At 32.8% G+C, this 25,053-nt stretch overlaps 2 protein-coding genes and 2 non-coding genes across 5 annotated transcripts; 1 reads left to right on the top strand and 3 right to left on the bottom strand.

Moving 5' to 3' along the window:
- Positions 1-141: 141 nt before the first annotated feature.
- On the bottom strand, positions 142-311 carry LOC132604831 (small nucleolar RNA snoR143). The gene has a single exon (XR_009568925.1). It is a non-coding gene; the product is annotated as a small nucleolar RNA snoR143 (small nucleolar RNA).
- Positions 312-2,886: 2,575 nt separating this feature from the next.
- LOC132604249 (ubiquitin-fold modifier 1-like) lies at positions 2,887-7,114 on the top strand. Its single transcript, XM_060317672.1, has 4 exons — positions 2,887-3,046; positions 3,761-3,858; positions 4,783-4,815; positions 6,872-7,114. The coding sequence occupies exons 1-4, from the start codon at positions 2,976-2,978 to the stop codon at positions 6,949-6,951; spliced, it is 282 nt and encodes a 93-aa protein (XP_060173655.1). The 5' UTR covers positions 2,887-2,975; the 3' UTR covers positions 6,952-7,114.
- A 547-nt stretch (positions 7,115-7,661) lies between these two features.
- LOC132604248 (protein BREVIS RADIX-like) lies at positions 7,662-20,056 on the bottom strand. Of its 2 annotated transcripts, none has more exons than XM_060317671.1 (7): positions 19,786-20,056; positions 19,118-19,210; positions 14,899-15,055; positions 10,274-10,623; positions 9,673-9,802; positions 8,857-9,119; positions 7,662-8,142 (listed from the first exon to the last, which is right to left on the bottom strand). In XM_060317671.1, the coding sequence occupies exons 3-7, from the start codon at positions 14,992-14,994 to the stop codon at positions 8,064-8,066; spliced, it is 918 nt and encodes a 305-aa protein (XP_060173654.1). In that variant the 5' UTR covers positions 14,995-15,055; positions 19,118-19,210; positions 19,786-20,056; the 3' UTR covers positions 7,662-8,063. The 2 variants fall into 2 exon arrangements, with proteins under 2 accessions (XP_060173654.1, XP_060173653.1); XM_060317670.1 differs by having other exon boundaries at positions 19,118-19,207.
- On the bottom strand, positions 11,269-11,353 carry TRNAM-CAU (transfer RNA methionine (anticodon CAU)). Its single transcript is given in 2 exon segments — positions 11,269-11,304; positions 11,316-11,353. It is a non-coding gene; the product is annotated as a tRNA-Met (tRNA).
- Positions 20,057-25,053: the final 4,997 nt, after the last annotated feature.

The following is a 25,053-nucleotide window of genomic DNA, read 5'->3' as shown; positions in this document are numbered from 1 at the left end:
GTCAAACAACAACTCGTTTAACCCTCCAAAAACGAAAAGTGTCAAGTAAATTGGGATGGAGGGTTTACTAATGAAAGAAAAGAGTGTAACATAACTTAGGACAATTGGAGTAATATTATATAAACAGAAAGAAAAAAGGATTAATGTGAGATGAAATTAGTAGACAGGAACTAATTGGAACCAATCTGTGGATTCATCTCAACGGTTGTCTGGCCGCCGCTGATAAATTCAGCTTTTTATTTATGCACTAATCGCTAAAAAGACTGCACTATTTTGATAATTTAGCGAAGCCTATATAATTGCAAGTGCAAAATGTATAATTAAGTTTAACAATCATCGTACCCAGTGTAATCCCACAAGTAACTACAACAAAACAGTATGCTAAGCGAATAACAAAAGACAACAGATAATTTAGCGAAGACTAATAAATATTTGAAAGAAATAATGTGAATAAGCTGATGCTTTATAGATAATAAAAAGGGCGGCCATTGAAGTAGCAGGAACAGAATTAGCTATGAAGAAAAACCCTAGGTCGAAATGGAGGAGAGTGAAGACGAGCTTTTATAGATGGGGTTCGGTGATTTAGGTCTTTAAACTGGGCTTACTTTTTTGTTCTCTGCTAAACTTAAATGTGGGCCGGTTTTTTCCAATTTTAGCATAGGAGACTCGGAAAAAATAGGGAAAAGAGTCAAAAAAAAAATACCTCTATACTTTAGGAAAAGGGCTAAAAAATATCATTATGGATTTGGGTCAAAATATATTCCTTCCGCCATTAAAGTTTTCAAATATACCTCTCTCTTAATGAAAATCCCCAAAAAAAATCTGATTTTATTTTTTAAATTTGTTCCATTATTTAACCCAATCCAACTAAATAATAACCCGATTTCGTTTCTTTGAGATAATTGGAGGGGAATAAGGGGATAGTATAGGTTATTATTTAGTTGGGTCGGGTTAAATAATGGAGCGGGTTTAAAAATGAAATCGGGTTATTTTGGGAGATTAGAGAATTTCCGTTAAGAGATGGGTATATTTGAAAACTTTAATGGCGGGAGGAGTATTTTTGACCCAATTTCGTAACGGAGAATATTTTTAGCCCTTCTCCCAAAGTAGAGGGGGGTATTTTTGACCTTTTGCCCAAAAAAATTCACAAAGTTTTGAGAGTGATTTGCACACAAGAGATACGTTGTCTATGATAAGTGTATAATGTTGTATATCGAGTGTATAAATATAGTTCCTAAAAAAAGTTGGCTATGAGGATGTAAAGTCGGCTGATAATGGTCGCATGCAAATCATGATAAACCAATAGGATGATATGCTATATTTAACTTAACTATCATATTGGATTGCTCACAAATCATACAAGATCTTGGTTCAAGTCAACTTATTTCCTTTAACAATGGTGGATTCTTAAAATTTAGCCCCAAAAATTATCGGATAAATAAATTCAGATGGATCAGTTATAGGGCATTTCATAATTTGTTTAAAACGAAAGACATTATTTTAATCTAAGAAGGCAATTGTGATTTGATAGGTGGAAGAAGGGACATTTTAGCTAGTATACCACAATAAGCAACGACAGTGATGGAAAAAGACTAAGATATAGAGCTGTTTTATGTATTTGTAATGGCCAGAATGTTGACACAAATTATGGTTTTCAAAGTTGAGAGGAAATCATTTGGAGTGTAGGATCGTATCTTTGTAATTAGAAAATTCCATAAAATCCATAAAGATCATCAGAGAGTCGTGTAAAATGAAAATCACGAGTGATAAGCTAAAAGCATACAAATGCCTAATTGTTGGAAATTATGGAGATTCTTCTAGCTTGAGGTGTGTCTATAATACTATCCTGAGGATATTTCACCGTATATGTGTATCCTCAAGAATTCAACAAGCTCTTCAAGAGAAAAATATATGTTTGATAAATAGTTGATAATAGTTCAGGCAAGAAAACTTAACAACTAATAGTTGAGTTGTGCTTTGATATATAGTTGATGATAGTTCAGGTACAAAACTCGCATAACTGATAATTCAGATAGAAACCTCACAAAAAATGATAATTCAGATGTGTTTTTGACAATTATCTCTATATATAAGGCAACAAGATATTATTCTAAGAGGTGTTAGGAATATAAGGCGATTTTAACTTTGTCTAAACATTAATATTTAATTCATAATTCAAGAAAACATTATTAAAATATATACAAGGTTAACAATATATTATTTTTAAATATTATCAATTTATACTCCCTCCAAAATCCCAATTTTTGTGATTCCTTTATCGTTTTCCAAAATTCAATTTGATTAAACTTTAAAACTAAATTGAATTGGATTAATTCAATATTTAACGATTAAAATTTATAAATTTAAAAACTACATGAAAAGTGTGATAGGTTGCTAACTTTTCTCGTATCAATTTGGTGAAAAAACTACATCTTAAAATGTTTGTCAAAGTTCATTTAGTTTGAATCCCGAGAAGTGAAAAGTATCACATAAATTGAGACAGATGCAGTAATTATTAATAACAGATACACGTGTCCAGATACTAATATATACTCCCTCCATCCCAATTACGTGGCACCTTTTAGATTTCGAGATTCAAACAAGTTTTTCTTTGACCGTATTTTCATATATCTCTAAATATTTTGAATTGTCAATTATATAAAACTTTTTACGTAGTTTTCAAATATATTAATTTTAAAAACTTAAAAATTTCATACTCGATTTTACGCTCAAAATTAAATTATTTAACTTTCAAAATCCGAAAAGTGCCACGTAAATTATAAATATCGGTTAGGCCTGCCTTACCAGGTCCAACTCTGAGATTAAAAAAAAAAAAAAACTAAATTATCCTTTTGGTAGTTAGATTAGAATTTAAAAACACAATAACAACAGCGTGGTACGCTGTGCTGTACTTTGCTTAATCTTTACGCCTATAAATCCAATTCCGTAACGCTTTTACCCGTCGCAAATAAAAAATGGCGACCGGTGGAGGAAAAGTTTCGTTCAAAGTCACTCTTACTTCCGACCCAAAATTGCCATTCAAAGTGTATGTATTACTCATCCAACTTATCTCAATTTATGTGATACAATTACGAATTTAATATTTTCGATCGCGATTATTTATATGCCCTTTAAATATTTTAAATTGTTAATTATTGTGACTGATAGTATTTTTTATGTAGCTCCCTCTGTCCAAATGTCTCAATTTATGTGATACTATTTGGATTTCGAGAGTCCAACAAGAAAATCTTTGATCGTGATTTATTCGCATACCCTTTGAATATTTTAAATTGTTAATTATTGTGACTTATAGTAATTTTTTATGTAACTTCTTCTGTTCCAATTTATGTGATACAATTTGGATTTCGAGAGTCAAAACAAAGAATTTTTTTATTGCGATTTATTTATATGCACTTTAAATATTCTAAATTGTTAATTATTGTGACTTATAGTAAATTTTTTATGTAGCTCCTAAGTTCCACTGTCCCAATTTATGTGATACAACTTGGATGTAGAGAGTCAAACAGGAAAATCTTTGACCTTGATTTGTTCGTATGTCCTTTAAATATTTTAAATTGTTAATTATTGTGACTTATAGTAGCTTCTCAATATGTAATATATTTAATAAACTTAAAAGATTGTAGGTCCGAATTCACGGTCAAAATAAAAAAGTTTGACTCTCGAAATCGAAGCTGTTATTTTGATTTCTGAAATTCTTGTTTGTCTTTGTACTTATTATTTGTGTGTTTTTTTAAATCAGTTTTAGTGTTCCGGAAGCTGCTCCGTTTACGGCTGTTCTCAAATTTGCTGCGGAGGAATTCAAAGTGCCTCCACAAACTAGTGCCATTATCACTAATGGTATATTTACAGTTTTAAACCCTTGATTACTTGTGGTTAACTTCTTTATCTGTTGAATTAGTTATTTTGTTTGTTTAGGTTAAGAAAGAATGATAAGAATTTGCTTGTATTAATGCAAACTTAGCTAAAGATACGATACATACGAAAACAAATCCATATAGGTGATAGCTACTAATTGAGGATAGGTTTTAGACTTGTGAGAAAACTTCAAATATATACAAACAACAACAACATACCCAGTGTAGTCCCACAAGTGAGGTATGGGGAGGTAGGATGTACGTAGACCTTACCCCTGCCTTTGTAGGGTAAAGAGGTTATTTCCGATAGACCTCAGCTCGAAAGAAAAGACAAGGATGTGAAGCATGGTATCATGAAAACTATGACAACAAAATAGAAAGATAAAAAGCAAATGTGACAACAAATAGTAATACACCTTGAAGAAAAAAAACTACGCGGTTACTAACTAATACTACTAATAAGGAGACCACTCGTCTACCTACTAACTTCGAATATATATATGTACCTGTTGTTGTTGCTTGAATCAAATCAAGAGCAGTAACAAAACTTGTAAAACTTGTATTTTGATCCAGGCGCCTGGTAGTTTCACCTATAACCCTGTAGAGGATTATTGTGAGTTTGTTAATCACCTCAGAGAAAGCAAAGAGTTCATGTTTAGAAGATTGATTATTTCGATTGGGAAAATAAAGATATCCTCCTTATGTGCTGTGAAGATAATAGTATATGGGGTTTATTTTTTACTATGGTTTTCTATTTATTAGTCTAATGAGAAATAGGATTCAAAAGCAATTTGGAATTTATTTTCTTACTTATTGCCAGTATAATTAGAAAAAAAAAAAGCATGGGCTTACTAAATGTATGTCATGTTTTGACACTAATTCTCTTTCCTTTTTACCTTATTTGCAGATGGAGTGGGGATTAATCCTCAACAAAGTGCTGGTAACTTTACACTTTACATGAACTTTTTAAAAGTTACTTCCTTTATGCACTTGGCCTGTGATGGTTTATTTGTTTTATGGATGATAAACAATCTGTGAATTGGGAGTTAATATATTCTCCTATGTGTGAGCGAAATTTAGTGCATTAAATAATGTCATATACTCATGGATTGAGCTCTATAGTATATTATTGACCGAATATATATAAGAAGTTTAGCTAATTTCTTCCTCAAAAAAAATATATATATAAGAAGTTTAGACAATCAATGAGTCGTTACTGAGTTAATTTTCAGAGTGTTGATGAAAGTGACAGAGAGTAGAAAATAGTCAAGAATCAATAGTCAATTCGAATAATCTATGTTTATAATGTGAAGTGCTAGAGTAAGCTTCTCATTATGAAGTTGTCTTCTTGAACCCCTTTCTTAGACTATGATCTGTTTGTTTCCCAAGTTTTTTGCACACTCTTTAACTGTTCTATGGGTAGTTATCTAAGTGAGCTTCGTGCCTTCTGACTTGAATTTATACTTAATTCAATGTCTGGTATGAGTGTGACCTTAAGATATATAAGATCAAAAAGAAAGGATTCTGATCTGTGAAGGATGCTTGCAGATGCATACTAGACCTTAAATTTAACACTTCACAGCTAGAAAAGGGTGGCTTTGATTCATGACATGACTTTTTTAATGCTAGTGTGAGAACCCAGATTACGTTCCAGGTTTCCCAGATATAAATCTACTACTCCCTCTTTGCCACTGTTTGGTGTTTATCTGCCCAAGATCTTAGTTCTTGTTTCTTCAAGTTCTGTAGTTACTTTCTGGATCTGAGCTTATGAACGGATATGTGTGGTACCTATTCTTTTTTCCTGTTTTCTCTTTATAGTAATATTTATCAAGAGGCTCCATCATTAAATTGCAACGACATTACTTTTCCTGTTGATTGACGATTGATAGCACCTTGATCCACTTGGGGAAGTTTGTCTTTTTGACTTCCACAGTGCATAAATTGGTGGAAAAGATTCTTCTTTCTCCATCAGTCTAACAGCCTCAAGTTATGCAAATCTTTGCAGAACAATTGATGTCCATTCCAGTTGTGCAGTCCTCCAGTTTTCTCTCCACCAAGTCAGGAATCTGACATCAACCGCCTTCTTTTAGAAACTTTCAGAAGGCAAAATCAGATCTTTCTATTTCTAGTCCTTTCCCATCTACAGGCTCTACATCTTGCCTCTCTACACCTCCAGAATGTTGTTTTACTTTTTGGAAATATTGGTGACGATTTGCCAGTCTTTGCCAACTAAACAACCTTTACTCTTAGGTTGCCTAGTCATACTTGACACACCTACAGAGGTTGAGAAGTACACAGAAAATGCATATAAATTCTGAGGTTGATTTGTGTAACATGCAAATATTCTGTATAGGAGTTTTGTGGAATATTACGAGTGCAAGGGGAATCTGAATTTAAAAGTCCAAATTGTCATTTGGAAGAGTTCTATGCCTGAGTTGTTTAGGTCTAGTCATGTTTTGTGTTTGCATTTACTTTAAGACTTGGTAGGTTCTGTTTTTGCTTTTCCTTTCCCCCCTTTGCGTATTTCTACTATGATGTATTTTGATTGTCTTACCTCCAAAAAAAAAAAAAAAAGTATCTTGATTGTCCGTGAAGTCAAAACGTGGACCACACCACAGTCTTATGAGTTACTGGTAAGTGGAGACAAGTTTAATTGACTATTGAAGAGAAAAACTCAACTTCCAACAGTCGTCCTGCCTAGTTACCAAGTAATCTTGCTTAAAAAGGCCTATGAACCTTATGTTCTCAGACCATGGTTCTCATTTGCTTACTCGGGTGACTTTATCTTTACATGTTTCTAACAGTGCAGTGCATATCACCTATAACTACAAGTGCATGCACTTGTGAAGTAGAACTTCTTAAATTCCATCTCTTTACTGCATTAATCCGGAAATTGATTTTAATTCTGACGGGTGCTGAGATGCTGCTAACCCTTTCTGTTATCCAGTTTGAGTATCTGGTTTTCTAATTTTATATCCACTCAAATGGCTTTTCAGGTAATGTCTTTCTTAAACATGGCTCTGAACTACGACTGATTCCTCGCGATAGGGTTGGTGCTTGCTGGATGTCAAACTGAGCATATATACCCGTGTATTTACATAGGCTTCTTTGCCCTGTTGAGTAGCACTTTATGTTGATATGTGCTGCAACTTTCGATGTTGTAATATCGAGTATAGTTGAATGTCAAACGAAATGAATACTGCTTTTCCTCCATGGACTAATAAATATATTTTGGATTACATTTTTGTTGAAAATTTTAATTGGTGTTCATCTGCAATATGATGTGCCATCGACAGTTTCACTAATAATTTGATGTATTGGTTGTAGTCAGTCTATCATTTAGATAGTTTTGATGCTTAGTGCATGGAGTCTACATGCTTGTAACTTTTTAGCTTGAAGCTCCGCTGGTTCAAGTAAGAAAAGTGGTGCAAGTTGCAGACTCACAGTATATTAAACCAGTAAAAGATTAATACTAAAATATGTCCCCTCCAAGGCTTCCGGTTGCAGACAAAAGCCTCGCATTTATGTGGAGAATCCATTAAGACATTTGGCTCTGGGGTGGCAAGAATCGTAACTGAAATCATCCAAAGTGCAGCATACTTTGGCACTTAGGAAAAAGGGAACAACTATGCCTTAATTCCAAATTAGTTAAGGTCATCTATAATTTTACATGAATCCTCAAACATTTATTTCATTCTATGTAGATTCGTTTCGTATCAATACCTTAGAAAATTTGAAATTATGAGATCCATGAAGGCATAAAAGTAAGAAACTGAGATAAGCCCCAAAAGGATTTGGCAAAGACGCATAATTAGAGATCAAAAAATGTCATGAAAAAACTGGGTTTTTCCGTGGAATGGAACCATTCCCCACTGAAGACTATGTACATTAAACATGTTCATCTCTTTTACCACTGAACTCACCTTGCATGGGCGGAGCTAGAAAGTTACGTAAATCCACTAAATGTGTACCAAAATTTAGCTCTGAACCCAGTTACTAACACCTGATGTTGCTATTCTAAAATTCAGAACTCACAAAGTTCAAATCCCAAGTCCACCTTTGTCAGCCTATCGCCTGTCATATCATCCAAGGTGATTTTAACTTTGCCTCGAGGATGGCGAAATATTCCGGTTTGAATATCCTGATATGTTGTGGAAAATACTGATAATTTAATATGGAATACATGATCTAAAGATATTGTTCTTGTATTCTCTCCCAGTTCTTCTCCCACCACTGTTTCGCGTTCGCCTCCCCAAATTTTTCACGGCTGAATAAACAAAGAAAAGTTAGAGAAATACCAGTCGAAATTGCAATGGCTTAGATGAAGGTTCTACACAAATTTGAGTAAGCATCTTTGAAGAAATCCCAAAACTTGCACTATTAACACGTAAACTTGTCCAGACTCTCTGAAACAAAGTGGCCAAAATGACTTCCATCATACCACGCATAAAAATGAAAAAGAGGTAAATTGAGCATCCTATTATTCACTTTAAAAAATGGAAGTTAAATGAAAAGCAGGCAGAAACTGACTTAACCGAGTTGGTCCATAGTAAAACATAGTATAGGGAAAACTTGAAACAGATTATAGAAGACGTCAGTATAAGGTAGCTGGATATATCACCATCCGGCTAAAGTGACCTTATGAGTGAAATAGCAAAAGATAAGTAACTTTTCTGATAAAAAGGATACAGAAGTAACTCTGTTCACCTATTCCAAAAGTCCAGTAACCCCCTATTCCAAAAGTCCAGTATCCGTTTAAGCAATAAACTCAGGAAAAGCTTAGAAACAGATTACAAAAAACTAACATAGATATGATAGAGATGAATCACAAAAATAATTCTTGTTTTTTTTTTTTTTTAAATATTTGGCAGTAGAAAGGACTGAGCAAAGAAATGTTTACTCCAGGTTTCCTATGCTAAATCTCATGTTCAGTTGAACTAATGTGGCACGACAGAATGAAAAAGAGCAGAACTTGAAATACCTGAATCTGACGCGGCGTAGCTCTCTAGTGCCATCAGCTAATTGTCTGATGGTTATACACACTCCAGGTTCATCTTGCTCTATCCATTCTGACTCCATGTCACTTGCATTACTTACAGAAACTAAAGTCTCGTCTCTGGAGGAGGTTGTCGTTCTTGATGCCTCACTACCCTTTGGGAAACCAGGTGCATGAGCACCTAAGCCAGCATTATATTGTTGGAAATCCCTTGCAGATACAGGCCTTGAAGAATAATTTGAATCTCTCTGCAGAAAAATACCTTAAATTTCAGTTACTTGCGCGTTATGATAAGTTATATTACAAGTATAACTATGTGTATTTGATCTTTGTTGAATATTCCAAGTTTCAGTAGCTAATTGAGAAAGTAATGGAGGTACTGCCGGAGGCGAATGTAGTCATTACTCAAGGAGCTCAATTGAACCAAGTATCTTCGATATAGAACATAGATATATACTCAACAAAACCAATAGACTTTAAGCAAATTTCAAATTCAAAACCCATATTTTCAAAGGCACAACGAGTCCAGTGCCAAGAACCTTCACTACAAGTTTAACAACTCGAGTTGTATTCAGTTTAAGGTAGAAGGAACACAGCAGTCAATGATAAAATTCACTTAGTAAGTTGATAGTTTTTAATATGACCTTCTTCTTTAACAGTCCACTTTTAACAATTGAACTAAGACTTAAGTAAAACTAACACCTACTTTCTACGAAAAGTAGATGCACCGATAAACTATGGCTGTTCATGAGTATAGTTTTAGCTAAACAGATAAATTACAAGAAGGTGAAGCAGCCATACCCCATCCTCAGACTGTGAGGGTGTGTGAAGAGCTTGCTTATTGAATCTCTGAACATTGTAAAGCTCCATAATTCTGTCATAATTCTCACCCCACCATCTTTGAGCTTGCCATTTGTTGAACACGTCCCGACTTCAAATTAAAATAACAAGTCAAATTAATGTCAAACAATAACGTATTGTTTCAACAAAGAACAACAACTACACTTCTATTCGAAGCTAGCTGGGATTTGATAATATGAATCTCTGTTACCCATTTATCAACATTATTCAGGGAAGATTGTTTCCTTCCATATCATGTTTCCCATGTTCTTTAGTTTACTAATATAAAATGATATTCTCTCTGTTCAATCTTATAGGACACTATTTAATTTTTGATCTATGCTTTTCAGTATTTGAAAGTTGTCCAACTCTAAACTTGCAATTTTACTCTTAAGGACATGTTCTTATAGCTATAGAAATGTCATAGCTTATTGAAGACCACAAGTTCTAAGGTTACTTCAGATATGTGCTTAAGATCTTCCGTTTTTTCTTAAATTCCGCACCTTGTCAAACACTGCCATATAAAATGAAAGCGGGGGAGTAAGAGACGATGAATGGATACCTAAATCTGATTCTTTTAAGATCATTTCCACCATGAGGAAGAGAACCAAAAGAAATCTGAATTCCAGGCTCCACTTGTGCTGTCCATTCTTTAGTCTCCTCTTCATCTTCCAGCATCACATCACTTAATCTAGAATCAGTTGTAGCTGGTGTTTGGAGATTACCAGTACTCGTAAAATCCCAACCTGGAGTAGAATTTGAACTTCCTGTTTGGTAATTGTATAAAACTCCCCCTGAGATAGCATCAAAATCTCGATATGGATATGGTCCATGCCCTTTGTTGTAACTGTTGTTGGCATTACTTGGCTTGCACCTATAAGCACCAGAGACCTTCAATGCTATGTCCCTTATCTGCAAATGATTAAAACAGAAGTTTCATAATAACATATAGAGTACTGAGCAGTAGGTCTCTAACAGTCAAATGAGGAAAATGGGTGCCAGAAGGGTGTGATCTAGCGGAGAATGAAGTGAGTGAAAGTTCAAAGGTTAAATTCTAACAGAAATAAGAAACAAATGATTTCTTTTCATCAACTTAAACCTTGGTGCAGATTTTCTCGGTCCTTATGCTAGTATAACTAACGTACTCAATCAAATTGTGCTCAAGCTGATCAGGATACTACAATTATTAAATAATTAGGAAGATGGGTCTTGATAAGATGACGAACTAGAGATATCATATCCTAAGGTTCTTGTGACAGTAAGGGACAGGTAGCAAATCCCATGGCCAAAATTTGGTCAAATCCATGTAGGAAAAAGGTTCTTGAATCACACAGTTGAACAATATCTCTTATAAGCATCTACTTAAACTTAGATTACACTAATGTCACAAGAAAATTGTACCTTATACTTATGCCATCAACTCGAATGAGCAACAAAGATGTTGTGATCGAAGTAGAATATATTTTCAACATTACAGAAGTAATCCTGAATTCAATAACTATGGCTAATGAAGAAAAAAACAAACGGTATTAAAAATAAGAAAAAGACAACGTTTTATGGGGTGAGAGAGGCTCGAACTCTCGACCTCAGGATAACTCAGAAGCTATGAGACCTACGCGCTAGCCAACTGCGCCACCACCCCTTGTTGTTTACTTTCAGGTATATCAAGATTTAGATGTAAATAGACACTTGCTGCACATGCCATCAAATTAACCAACAAAAAGCTTATACTCCCTCGTCTAAATTTATGTGATACCTTTCCTTTTTGTCTGTTCCAAAAAAAAGAATACATTTCTATATTTAGAAATAATTTCACTTAAAACATTCCATTTTACCCTTAATGAAATGATTTACAGCCACAAATATTTAAGGCTTGTTTTAGATCACAAGTTTCAAAATTCTTCCTTTTTTTGTTAAACTTTGTGCATAATCAAATTATATCACATAAATTGAGACGGAGGGAATAGCTAACAGCATTTCCCTGTCAAACTGAGAATACCAATGAAGCAATGTAGTCATATTGTATCACATACCGTCATCTTATTTTTTTTTTTTATTTTTTTTTTTTTGTTGATTTGTACTCCAACAGAAGTGGACTATACATTTTCTTCAGTAGGATTTCAAATCTTAAGTTACGGGAGATAAGAGCTTTTGTGAGAACGGAACTTTACATTTAAATAATACATCAAGTTGCAACAACTAATTAAGTTAATCCCTACAAACATAGAGCCCGTTTGGATTGGCTTATAAGTTGATTATAAGTTGCTTATAAGTTGTTTTCAGTTTTTTTGAATGTTTCGCTGGCCAGCTTAAAGTCATTTTGTGCTTAAAATAAACTCAAAAAAATAATTGGCCCATTTGACTTACCTTATCTAAAACAGCTTATAAGCTGAAAACAGCTTATAAGCCAAAAAAAATAAGTTAGACTACCCCAACTTATTTTTTTTTTAGCTTATAAGCTGTTTGCAGCTTATAGGCATAAGCCCATCCAAAAAGGCTCATACTCATTTTATGCTACACTTTGAACTTTTAAATCTATCTAAAAAGGAATAATGGCATTTTTATATTCAATAGCTATTTAGAGCCTGTTTGGATGGGCTTAAAAAAAAACAGCTTATAAGTTGAAAATAGCTGGGCAATTTGCAGGATTGCCCTTCGCTGGAGGTAGTCTTTAATTTTTACCCCTCAAAATGGTGGTCTTTAAAATTTGCCCTTCAGGCAGAAATTCTGCCCGAAGGCCCAAATTTTGCCTTAAGGCAGCATTCACATGGGCAGATTTGCAAAAATTCTGGCCTAGCGAAATTTTGGCTTGCGTTTTTTTTTTAACTGAGTTGGGGTTCGAACCCACAACCTCAGGGTGTTAGGCGAAGGGCAATACTTAAAGACCACCAATTTGAAGGGCAAAAATTAAAGACCACCCCAAATGAAGGGCAAACAGCTTATAAGCTATTTTTTTTAAGCTAAACCAAACGGGGCAACTTATTTTTTTGGACTTATTTTAAGCACAAAATTACTTATAAGCTATTTTCAGAACTTATAAGCTAAGCCAAACGGGCTCTTAATCTGCGCATTCTCATTTTACCTTTATTCACATGACTTATGCGGATCCACTGGATATAAAAACAGATTTCTTATTAGGCAAGAGAATAAGGGAGAGAACACATCAAACTCGTACCACATTTTAGGCCGACAAAAACTCTACCACCTAGTGTCACTAAAGGTGGTGAAATCAATAGAGACCATGGTTTAAATTACTGTGAAGGTTTACAAAAATATAAATTCTATTCATTCGTCTAAATCTTGTCGAATACTATTGCCCAATAAAATAGTCAAGGTGCCAAGCTAACCGGACATCGATTAACAAGGTTTAATGCATAGGTAGCTCTTTAAATTTGCCAGAATATTCCATTTAGACACCTGAATTAAGATTTGTTCCAATTGAACACAATAACAACAACATACCCAGTGTAATCTCACAAGTGAGTCTGGGGAGGATAGAATATATGCAGACTAACTCTACCTTTATGAGGTAAAGAGGCTATTTTCGATAGACCTTACCTCTTATATTGAACACCTCAACTTCTAATAAAGTATTCCAATTAAACACTTTCGGTTTAAATTTTGAAATGTGTTTTCATTTGTTTGCTAGGTAGTTAAGTTAACTAAATAAAAAATGTCATCTCAATTAATTAAACACAATTCACCTCAATAAGTCGTAAAACCCCAAGCATTTCCTACTTAAGGTTGATGCGTTCAATTAAAAGAGATGACATATTTTATCTGATAACTTAACAACCTAATTGACGAATGAAACACACACAATTTTTTTTCCAAAATTTGAATCGAAAGTGTCTAACTGAAACACTTTATTAGGAGTTGAGATGTTCAATTGGAACAGGACTTAGTTCGGATGCCTAAATGTAATATCTTGACAAGTTTAAGGGTTATCTATGTATAATTAAACAACGGAAAAGGGTCAAATATACCCCTGTACTATCAGAAAAGGGTTATACCCCTGTACTATCAGAAAGGAGTTAAATATACCCTTCGTTATACTTTAGGTCCAAATATACCCTTTCTCCGTTAAAATTGTCCAAGGTGGACATGAGATCAGACGTGGCATTGACAACTCGACGATAGACACCACATGACATGCCACCTCACCGCCTAACTCATTTACCCCTCTCTTCCTCTTCTTTTTCCACCACTACCATCTCCTCCTCCTCCTCTACAACCTTTCCCACCATCAGCACCACCACACAACCATTAGCACCACCATACTTGCTGATAACCATAAATGTAAGGGACTAGATCACCTCCCCCTATACCAAAATCTTCACTTAATTAGAGGGGCCATGTCCATCATTTCATGTGATAAACTTAATCATTGCTGCAACAAATTAAAAGCTGCTGATTTTAATTGATGAGATCTAGTGGGTCTATCACACCTATAATTCTTTTTTCAAATTTCTAATCCAGATAGCTTTGTCTGTGACTTCTAAAGGACAAGTAATTGTAAAATCCAACTAGATATATGTATATTTCACTGTTTGCCTTCGTATTAGGCTGTCATAAATAATCTTAGATCGATATCGAAGTAAGCTGTCATAAATAATAATATATCGATGTCGAAGTAAAACTTTTTTTTTTAATGTCATGTAAGATCTGACATTAATTTATTAGGAAAAGAGGACCCCTGTTTTCCTATTGTTAAAGGCAGAAGATTGTGTGTTATGTGTCAATTACTATGTCATACATAGTACTGGTTATGACAATTCAAACATATTATTATCTTAGTTGTTGGATAATGGAGATGGTGGTGCTAATGGTGGGAAAGCTATGGAGGGGCAGGAGATGGTAGTGGTGGAAGAAGAAGGGGAAGAGAGGGATAAATAGGTTGGGCGGTGATGTGACATGCCATGTGGTATCCATCTCACCGAGTTGTCAGTGTCACGTCAGATCTCATGTTCATTTTTGACAATTTTAACGGAGCAAAAGTATATTTAGACTCAAAGTATAACGAAAAAGGGTATATTTAAATTCAAAATATAATTAAGGATATATTTAATCGCTTTCTGATAGTACAGGGTATATTTGACCCTTTTTCCATTAAACAGTTACAATAAAAAACAGAAGATGAAAAGTGCTAGCAGGAATAGGGTAGGGGAGGGTGTAGGAGTAGAGAACCTGTGCCGTCAGGCTTTTGACAGAATCTTTAGTATTGGGAGTACCTTCTCCACCATCATCTTCTACTTTTTGCTTACATGTGATACATGTCAACATTTTAATTCCCTTCTCTTCTGTTCCTCTTTTCTACTCTGTGTATATTTTCCTTTCTTTCTAACTGCAAATGAAAAATAAAAAATCATATAAAACTATGATATTCATTTTGTGTGTTTTGCTGAGAGGATCAATTTAGATCTTCCATTTCAAATTCAAATTACAAAAATATAACTTTCCTTTCATGACAATGTAGAACTGTGAGATTGAATATTTTAGGAGATATTGAGAGAATATGCATTTATTTCCACTCACAATCTTTTAAGGTAAAAACATTATATAGCAATAAATATTATTTAAAACAGAAACGTTGGATAAACTTTAGATTTGTAAATTCAGGTGTGTGAAAACTATCCAGATTTTATGCAACTCCGTCCACGCTTAGACATTTAAGGACGGATTTGAAAGGAATGAAATCCAAATTAATCCCGTGAAAAAATGTATTTAAAAAATTAACTAAAATAAATAATTCAAGTATTCAACAAGTTAGTTATTAACGTACTATCTCACTTCATTGACAATTAAGTTACACTCTTTAATATAATTGGTGGTAAAAATTTATCCGCACCTGGTGACTGGTGTTACCCTTAATCTACTTTACTATAATTAACAAAATACGTAAGGTGAAATTGCACATTAATTAATTATAATCAAGTGATAAAAACATATGCAGAAGATATATATATATATATATATATATATACTATCATTGGTTTCATGTAAATAAGTTTTTACCATGATTGGGTGCAAGGACATTTGTAATAGTTCGGACCACTATGCTCACTTGTTCAAGAAGATAGCAGGTCAAGTAAAATAGGAAACTAGAGAAAAGGACAATATATATTGGACAGCATATATTAAGAGGAAAGTTTCCTGAAATTATCTTCCAAATCGAAAAGACTGAATTTTTTCATTCACACATGTTTAAAAAAATTAAAAACGTTTAAAAGTTTCAACGAAAACAAAGTAAACAAACCAGTTTAATATCTCGATAATAGCAAATTAGTAGTTACTGTGTTTATCAAGTTAAATCGTAATGCATAATCTAGAAATTTATTCTTAATTATCTTATAAGTGATCTGGTTAATGTGTAAATATAGGTTACGGTCGAACCGGGGAAGCAACCATTAATGCTTGCATTAGGGTGACTATCTACATTACATCCCTTGGGGAGGCGTGCAACCCTTTCTCATACCCTGCTAATGTGAGATGTTTCTGATGTATATTCATCACCATTCTTTTTTGAGCCCATTAAATTTAGTTGTTTAAAAATAGCCAATAAGTATTAAATGCTGAAAGTATTTTTAGATAAAACATAATTTTATAAATAATAAATTATATATTTGAATGAATGTGTTGAAATTGATAATAGACGGTTAGCATGTATGGTAAAATGTATTGATAAGTATTTTTCCTATGTTAGAAAATAAAATATTCTTAAAGCTATTTTTTTTATAAAATATCAAATCAAAATTGTTTATAAACTACATAGTTATAAATTAAAATGACTAACTTATGATTTTATCTATCAAAGGTGATGTGGAAAGAGGATGTTCAAAGCTATCGATCCAATAAGGACATTGAAGTTAGGAGGCCAATCCCCAAATTTTTTCTAATCGATCCGCAATTATAGCATATAAATACTTAACTTATAAGCACTGGGTCATTTGGTACACAGGATAAGATGGATATTTCAGAATCAAGTTTGACAGGATAAATTTATATCTTCTACCAAACAAAATATTAAATGAAGTCTAAACTTAATTATGAAATATCCCACTTTATCCCATCAAACATGAAATTAATTTATCTCACTTTCGAGATGGAATAAATTAGCCTCGGGACTATAATATCAGGATTATAATACATATACTGTATAAACTAGTTTTATCAACTTATAAATTTAGTCATACACGTTTTCCCCTACCTACTGGCTACAACATGGCACTATCGAGAGAGAAACTAAAGCAAGTAGAGGCAAGAGAAAGAGAGAGGGAAAAAGGAATTAAGTAGTAGTGGCAGCATGCAGTAGCAGCACTAACAGCAGAGTAGAAGAAGAGACGTGGAAGCTGATTTGGTGAATACCAATCGCTTTACAAATGAATAAACAGTAATTGTCGACCATTGAAAGCGGCCACTGAATAGACAAACAGACAATAACTTCTGTATTTAACAATTCCGTACTCTGTCGACAGTGACTAACCTAACCACAAAACTAAATACTAACACGTAATAATACCATCAAACCAAAACAAGCACAAAAGATTTATTAGGGGTTTGGCCATGCGTTTTCAAACACCCAAATCATTCAAAAATAAAAATAAAATATGATTAGGGGTTTGAAATCATGATTTTAATTTTTTTAAATATAAAATTTAATCCATAAATTTATATTTTGTAAAAAAAGATTCATAAGTTGATATATATTTTTAATAATTACCCCAATCAATCATTTATCAATCTTATTAACTTTCACCAACCTTTATTTATGTCTACCAACCTTTAATTTATGTGGAAGGATTATATTAAAAAGTAGTTACAGTACTATTCATGTTAAATTTTTATTTTTATTGAACTAAAATTTGATTAATTGATGTTGTATTTTTTAGAAAGGCCTTCTAGTAGTGTGCTAATTTTGTTATGAACTATGACTTGTTCATTTGGTAAGATTGTATAAGAATTGAGAATATTTTGATAGTTTTCACAATTTGTGATTTTTATGTCTATAAGAAAAAAAAATATAACTTAAAATATCCAAATTACATGTCCAAACATGATTTAAAATCATGATTTGAACCCATGATTTCAAACTTGGTTTTAAACCATGTCCAAACGGGGCCTAAGGTGAACTTTAAAAATTCGTAATACTCAAATCTAGCAGGTGAACTTTTCTATTGATTGATAGTATAAGAGAGGGACGGAGCCAGGGGCATAAGGAGGTTTATTCAAACCTTCTTTATCGAATAATTTATGTTATTTTTTTATATTTTAAATTTTAAATTTTCTTAGTAAATAATCCTGACTTCTGCGTGATGCAATTTATATGTGTTGCGCTAACCTGAGGTAGTAAAAACTCAATAGATTAATGCATGTAAGCTGTTTCAGACCATTATCTCATCGCCAAAGGATGTGGTGCAACGGATGAGTTGTTTCTTCTTTAATCAGAGGTTTCGGGTTCGAGTCCTGAGTATAAAAAAATTCTTGATAGGGAGCGCTTCCTCTCAAAGGGGACCCTATGCGTATCAAATCGGGATATAGTCAGGCTCCAATGAGGGGTACCGGACACCAGATGAAAAATCAAAAAAGCAAAGAAAAAGAGAGACCATTATCTCATAAAAATGGTGAAAAGGAATTACTCCCTCCGTTCCAATTTATATGGCACTTTTCGTTTTTCTCGAGTCAATTTGACCAAATTTTGAAGCTAAATTGAATTAGATTAACTCAATATTTTAAGATAAAAAATTATATATTTAAAAACTACATGAAAAGTACTATAAGTTGCAACTTTTTGCATATCAATTTGGTGAAAAAATACATCTTAAAATGTTGATCAAAATTCATGCAGTTTGAATCTCGAAAAACGAAAAATGCCACATAAATTGAAACAGAGGGAGTACGTAATATCATTACTCCCTCCATCCCAAAAAAATTGTCTTCTTTTATTTTTTAGTCTGTCTCAAAAAGATTGACACCTTTCTATATTTAAAAATAATTTAATTTTATGAGATGATTTACAGCCACACAAATATCTAAAGCTTATTTCAGATCACACATTTCAAAAGTCTTCTTTTATTTTTTAAACTTTGTGCTAAGTTAAACTAAAATAATTTTTTGAGACGGAGGAAGTAATATTTTAGGATTTAGTACTTCTCCCTTTCACTTTTTATGTGGCTGTATTTAGAATACGATATTCAAACTACACAATTTTTGCCCTTTAACGTGAATTCAAACGTAAGATTCTTCAAACTTTTTCAAATAAATTTAGATATTCAAAAACTAAATACTAAAGTAAGAAGTACTTAAGTTAGGAAAATAAAAAAGCGCAGTAATAAAGCAGTCTCTGTTTCTCTAAATAGCAATACAACAGTGACATAAAGTGAAATAAATGGAGTGCGAAAATTCATACCTCAAATGGCCGCTACTCGCCGGAGTTAATAATCAGCTAAAACTCACCGGTAAAAATGGCGTCCAGAGCTATAATCTGCTGTGCTCTGTTCTTCTTACATATTCAGAAACGAGATAAAAAATCAGCGGTAAAAAAAAAAAAAAAAAAAAACAGTTGGCGCTCTCTAAATAGCAATAGTATCACATAAAGTGGAGTTAAATGTAATCTTTCTATAAATTTTTTGGAAATTAAACAAACAAAACCATAATGCAGAAGAAGCAGAATAAATTCGAGTTCACTGAATTCACAGCGTTTCCTTAAAAACTTAATCCCCTCCTAGACTCCTAGCACCCGAGGTTTAGAATTATTTCCTTCTATATAATAGAACTGATTACGGTATAGCAGTACTTCAAACACCAGTTTCAGCAAATTCAAAGATCGACCGAATCACAGTTCGAGCTTACTATTTATTGCAGAAAGAAGAAGAGTATTTCAGAATTTCGGTATGTAAAATCTGAGAAACAAACATATATTTATAGCCAACGAAGGGTAGCGTTTAAACAGGGTGAACAAGTGTCATTCAAATAACATCATTTCACCTTATCTTTTTCGGAAAAAACACTTATTCATTTCTCATTAACACCTTTTAAAAACCCAACATTAAATAAACGGCGTAGGAAAATCCATACCTCAAATGACTATTAACCGGAGCTATTAATCATCTAAAATCCACCGGTAATAATGACGTTTAGAGTAATATAATTTTTTTTGCTCTGTTTTTCTCACATATTCAGAAACGAGAGAAAATGCAGACGAAAATCCTTAAACAAGTCGTTGAGATGTTAAATCAAATCAAATTAAATATTTTTCTTTTATTTTAAGGAGGAAACAAAAAAAAAAAATTAGAAATAGAGACAAAAGGAAGATAAAACAAGTAAACAACTCGTGGGAAGTGATGAAAGGAATTTATAGAAGGATGTGACGCCGTCGACATTTATTGTGTCGTTATCCAACGGAAAACGTGTATATAAACAGTGAACAAAAAGAGCAACTGTTGCATTGGGCGACTTGTACGTTCTGCATTAAAGGTTGGGCTTTTTTGTGGGATTAATTGTTGGACCTATTGGGTTATATGTGGTCTTGTTCATGGTAGGCATGGATGGTCCCAGCTGTCTAGTTTATTAGTTTTAAATGGTGTACTAATTTGGGTGGTTTGGGAAAGTATTATGTGACAAGATTTTAGTGGATTAGAACCATTAGGGTGGGGTCAACCTTTTTGCCCTTTTAATTAGGGTTGGATATTTATCTACTTTAGTGGAAAAAAAAAATTATCAAGAAATAAAGCTAGTAAGTGTTTCTAATTATATCCTTAGCATTAAAGAAGTATTAAAAAAACATCTAATGGATATGACTAGTTTGATAAACTTCACATTATATTTATTGATTTCTAACATGATTTCTGTTAGGATGACACTTATTTTGAGACTAAAAGAGTAATTATATTGATTTTGAGGGCTGTGCATTGGGCACCGGCCTTACATGAGTTTTTTTTTTACAAACATCACATTAAGAGCTTATTTGCTCAGACTTCTAAAAACTGTTTATGTTAAAAAAAATATTAAAATGATTTTTTTTAAAAACATTTGTTGGAGATAAGCGGTTGCGTTTGGCCAGGATATTTTAAAAGTTTTTTTTTTCGTATTTAATGAATGAATTATGCTTGGTGAATCTTTTCAAGAATTATTTTTGAGCGTCAGTTACGAAAATTTCTATTTATCAATAGATAAATGATATCAAAATATCATTTATAAAAGACTTTAACTTAAATTTAAAACATAAAATTAAATATATATTAATAATTTTAAGCAATATAAATATAGTTAACCAAATAAAAACTAAGGGAAGAAGAGGTGGGGGTAGTATTTATATTTGAGAGATATATAGGTTAACTTAGTGATAGATAGTGGTGAATGTAATGTTTACATAAGGTATTTTTGTTTTGGAAAAAATAATTTTTTACTCTGGATAGAAACGTAAAAAATTTGCAATTTCCCCTCAAAAGCACATTTCATTTTCTACCAAATACCTCAAATCTCCTCACAAAAAAAAAAAAAAAAATTAAGACAATAATTTTGTTTAGTTTTTTAGAAGCTTGACCAAAACAAATTATAAGTTGATTTGTATTAACATGTAAATTTTTATACTCATAGCAAGTTTGATATGTAAACATAGAATATAAAAATATATCCAATTAAGTTGTACTGACATAATTAAAAATTCTTTACAGTACTACGTAAACTCATTAAATATTTGGTGGGGAGGTATGATAAATGTTGAGTTAGTTTAAGCAAATGATCCCGTACTAGATCAGATAACAATCAAATCATTATGTTTCTCTTTGTTTTCTTTTGGTTAGTGCTTTGTCATAAAAAAAATCGAGATGGTGGTTGTATCTAATCACAATGTATCAAGATGATGTCTCCTTTTCGTAATTTTTAAATTTTTTTATTTTATTTCATTAAGAGTTTGAATGACATAACATAACCCATGTCTGCTGCAACTTATTTTATTGTTTTAGCTAATTAGATCCTTTTCATTTTAACGTAGGTAATCTTGTTAACTATCCTTTATAATATAGATATGCTAATTAACATGCTATTGTTTTATTCTCATATGATAGTAGTAATATACGTTAGAGACCGAATCGAAATTTCAATAAGATTAGTGTACTATCATAATTGGCGGACCTATGCATGTTTGGAGTTCAGCTGAAGCACCCATTGTGAATTAGCCAAATTGTATCTATGTATGCATAAATATATTTAAAAACGTCAATGATCATGAGCACCCATGTTTGGTTTATGATCATTGTAAAACTTATACCAGTGAAGCACCAACGACTCATAAATTCTAGATCCCGCCACTGAACACGATGAAGGGGTGGTTCTAAGATTTATATTTGACGGGTTCAATTTTTAGATTTTTATCATGAACTTCTTGTATTTGTAAAAACAAGTTTATACTTAATATTCTTTTGCAATTTCAGTGAATTTTAGTTTATGTGTCAAAATTGTTGGGATTAGTTGAAACCATTGACTATAGACATTAAGTTCAATTATACAAAAAATTGCAATGAAAATAAAAATAAAAAAGGAGAATAGAGATTTTAGTGTGTCAGACCCCATTGATTTTTAAAACACAAGAAGGGGCACTAGACATGCCTGCCAACATGAGATTTAAAAGCCAGTTCACTTCAAGAAAAAACGAAGAAGAATGGAAAACCAATAAATAAACGTGAGATTTGAATCCCCCAACTTCACTTGTATATGTACACTCAATAATCACTGTACCATAGAATTCTTTGAGTTTCAATGCTGACACTTGTATACGGTAAAAATTGGATATATGATAAACAATCGAAGATCGAGGGAAGAAAGAAGCAAGCACGAGCATGAAGACTTTCTTTCGGGACCGGAGGAATGCTTGAACCGAAGAAAGCGAAGAACATTGTTTGGTCTGGTTTCTCCATAGCCGAGTTGATCGTGGCCGTTGACCAGGTTGATCGTGGCCGTTGGTCCGGATAATCCGTTATACAATTGCCACGCGTCAAGACCGTTCTGCCACATTGTACTGCCAATCGTACGGGTGTCAGACCGTACGACCAACCTTATCCTTTTAGGATTTTTCTCTATTCAAAAGGGTTTTATGTTGTATGAGGCCCATATAAGGCAAAAATTATAAATAGGGGCCATTACCCTACTTTTAAGGGTTGGCTTCTTGAGTTCTAGAACATTGTAATAGCAAAATATATCAAATCTCTCTCTCATTCTCTGATTTTGGTCCGGATTCAGTGTGTTCTTTAGCTTTGTTCAATCAAACAAGTACTCAATATATTATTTAATATACGCATTCAATACAAAACATCGATTGCTACATAGATTATCATTTACATATTCATATTTATCTTTCTTCAACCAAATATATTAAAGTTCAACTACATATCCTATACCTCATTTACAAATTCAATTGATTATCCAAATTCGGGATAAACAACACTCATATTTAAGTAGTCTTAAAAAATATAGCTCATATTTAAGTAGTCTTAAAAAATATAGCATTGCCTATACATGCATGGCACACAGCGAGAAGCATCATGAGTGCACCACACCGCTCCACATAGACACGCCTCTAATAGTTATTAATGATAAAAGAACGTGTGTTTATATTAAATCCTGTATTAATTTTTTATGATTATATATTATACATTATCGTCTCCAGACCCACTTGTAAAATTATACTGGATTTATTATTGTTGTATATATAAAGGAGGAGTTAGAACTTTCTGTTTATGAATTATGTAATATAACTTTATTTTATTTTACTTACTTAATTCTGAATAAATTATTTATATCTACTATATGAGTTTTGCCAAACTCGTGGCAAGGAGCTAAAAGAGAGAGCAAATTGTCTAAAGAGAGCTAGATCTTGTTAGGCAAGAAAAGCATAATGAAGGTTCCAAAGTTTTCTTTCTATGCTTCCTTAACTCCTTGTCTGGCAAATACCCCATGTTGTCCAATGCCATTTTGGGGGTGGCAAACGGTCATTTGTTTCTTTGTTTGCTCCTAATCCAACACTCTAAGAATTGAGGACCACTGAGAGATGCATATTAAAATATCAATTTACGCATTTTAGCTCATTTTAAAATTATTTATACATATTAAATAAAATTTTTAACACATATTTGGATCAAAATTAGTGGATTTTGTCGTACCCATAACTGTAACGACGACCCCGCTCTTAAAAAAAAAAATTGAAAGTCTTGAGAATATTAAATAATTTCTTGGTAAGAAGCATTTTATTCCTTAATGAGTTTCCTGACACGAATTCAAATTAATTGAATTACCAAAAAAACTTTTCAATTATGTCAACTTTATATTCTCTTTTATTTACTTATGCAGATCTTTGCCCACGTTAAGTGTGACCAATAATGTGAGCGAAAGCAAAAACACACTGCGTTAGTCTTACTATGTTGTCTTTGCCTTGTGGCAAAGGGACCTATCAAAATACTATCATGTGCCCTTGCCAACATGTGCAATGTCTTTTACTTCAAACTTTGGTTTGGCTAATTGTAGTTTAGCACCATCATTAAGCAATGATGTGAACTTTTTCTAATAAAAAATTGTGTTGATGAAGTTCTTCTTTTAGTAATTTAAAATAACGTTTTTTTGGTGATTAATGTATAGTTTTTTCTATTCATTTTACTGTTTTTTATCTTGTCAATTTCTATAAATTCCTCGAGAAGGTCGGGATCAATTGCAGGAATTGCTCTAAAAGTGGAGGAAAGGTCTTAATTCGTGTTCAACGCATGCTTGACTAGTTCAAGAGGAAGCAGTTGAAGTGTATGAATGGTTTTAAATAATAGTCGAGTAATTTATTTTCAACAATAAGAAAAATGAATGATATTATGGATTAATTGTTCGTCGAGAAAATTATCAAGGATGACTTCTTTGTTGGTGGAACGAAGGGTCAAATAATGAGAGTGATTCTTTGAGCTGGTCTGAATTTCTAATACCTCGAAAAACAGATCTAGATAACTGAGAACACTTTTTCTTCCTTATCAATAGGGAAATCTTCTCTTGTGGCCTTCACCCCGCCCAAAAATAAAGAGCTAGGAAAGCTTGCCTTATTCTATTAAAGAAAGAGAAAACACTTTTTCCTGGCAAATAATCTTCATATATAAGACAGTAAATGAATAATGAGCCTGTTTGAATGGGCTTATGCCTATAAGCTGCAACAGCTTATAAGTTAAAAAAAATAAGTTGGGGTAATCTAACTTATTTTTTTTGGCTTATAAGCTGTTTTCAGCTTATAAGCTGCTTTAGATAAGCTAAGTCAAATGGGCTCAATTATTTTTTTGAGCTTATTTTAAGCACAAAATGATTTTAAGCTGGCCAGCC

Source organism: Lycium barbarum, chromosome 7, assembly GCF_019175385.1.
Source record: "Lycium barbarum isolate Lr01 chromosome 7, ASM1917538v2, whole genome shotgun sequence".
NCBI classification, from domain to species: domain Eukaryota; kingdom Viridiplantae; phylum Streptophyta; class Magnoliopsida; order Solanales; family Solanaceae; genus Lycium; species Lycium barbarum.
Note: the sequence above shows the minus strand (reverse complement) of the source record. Positions and strands in the feature narration are given on the sequence as shown.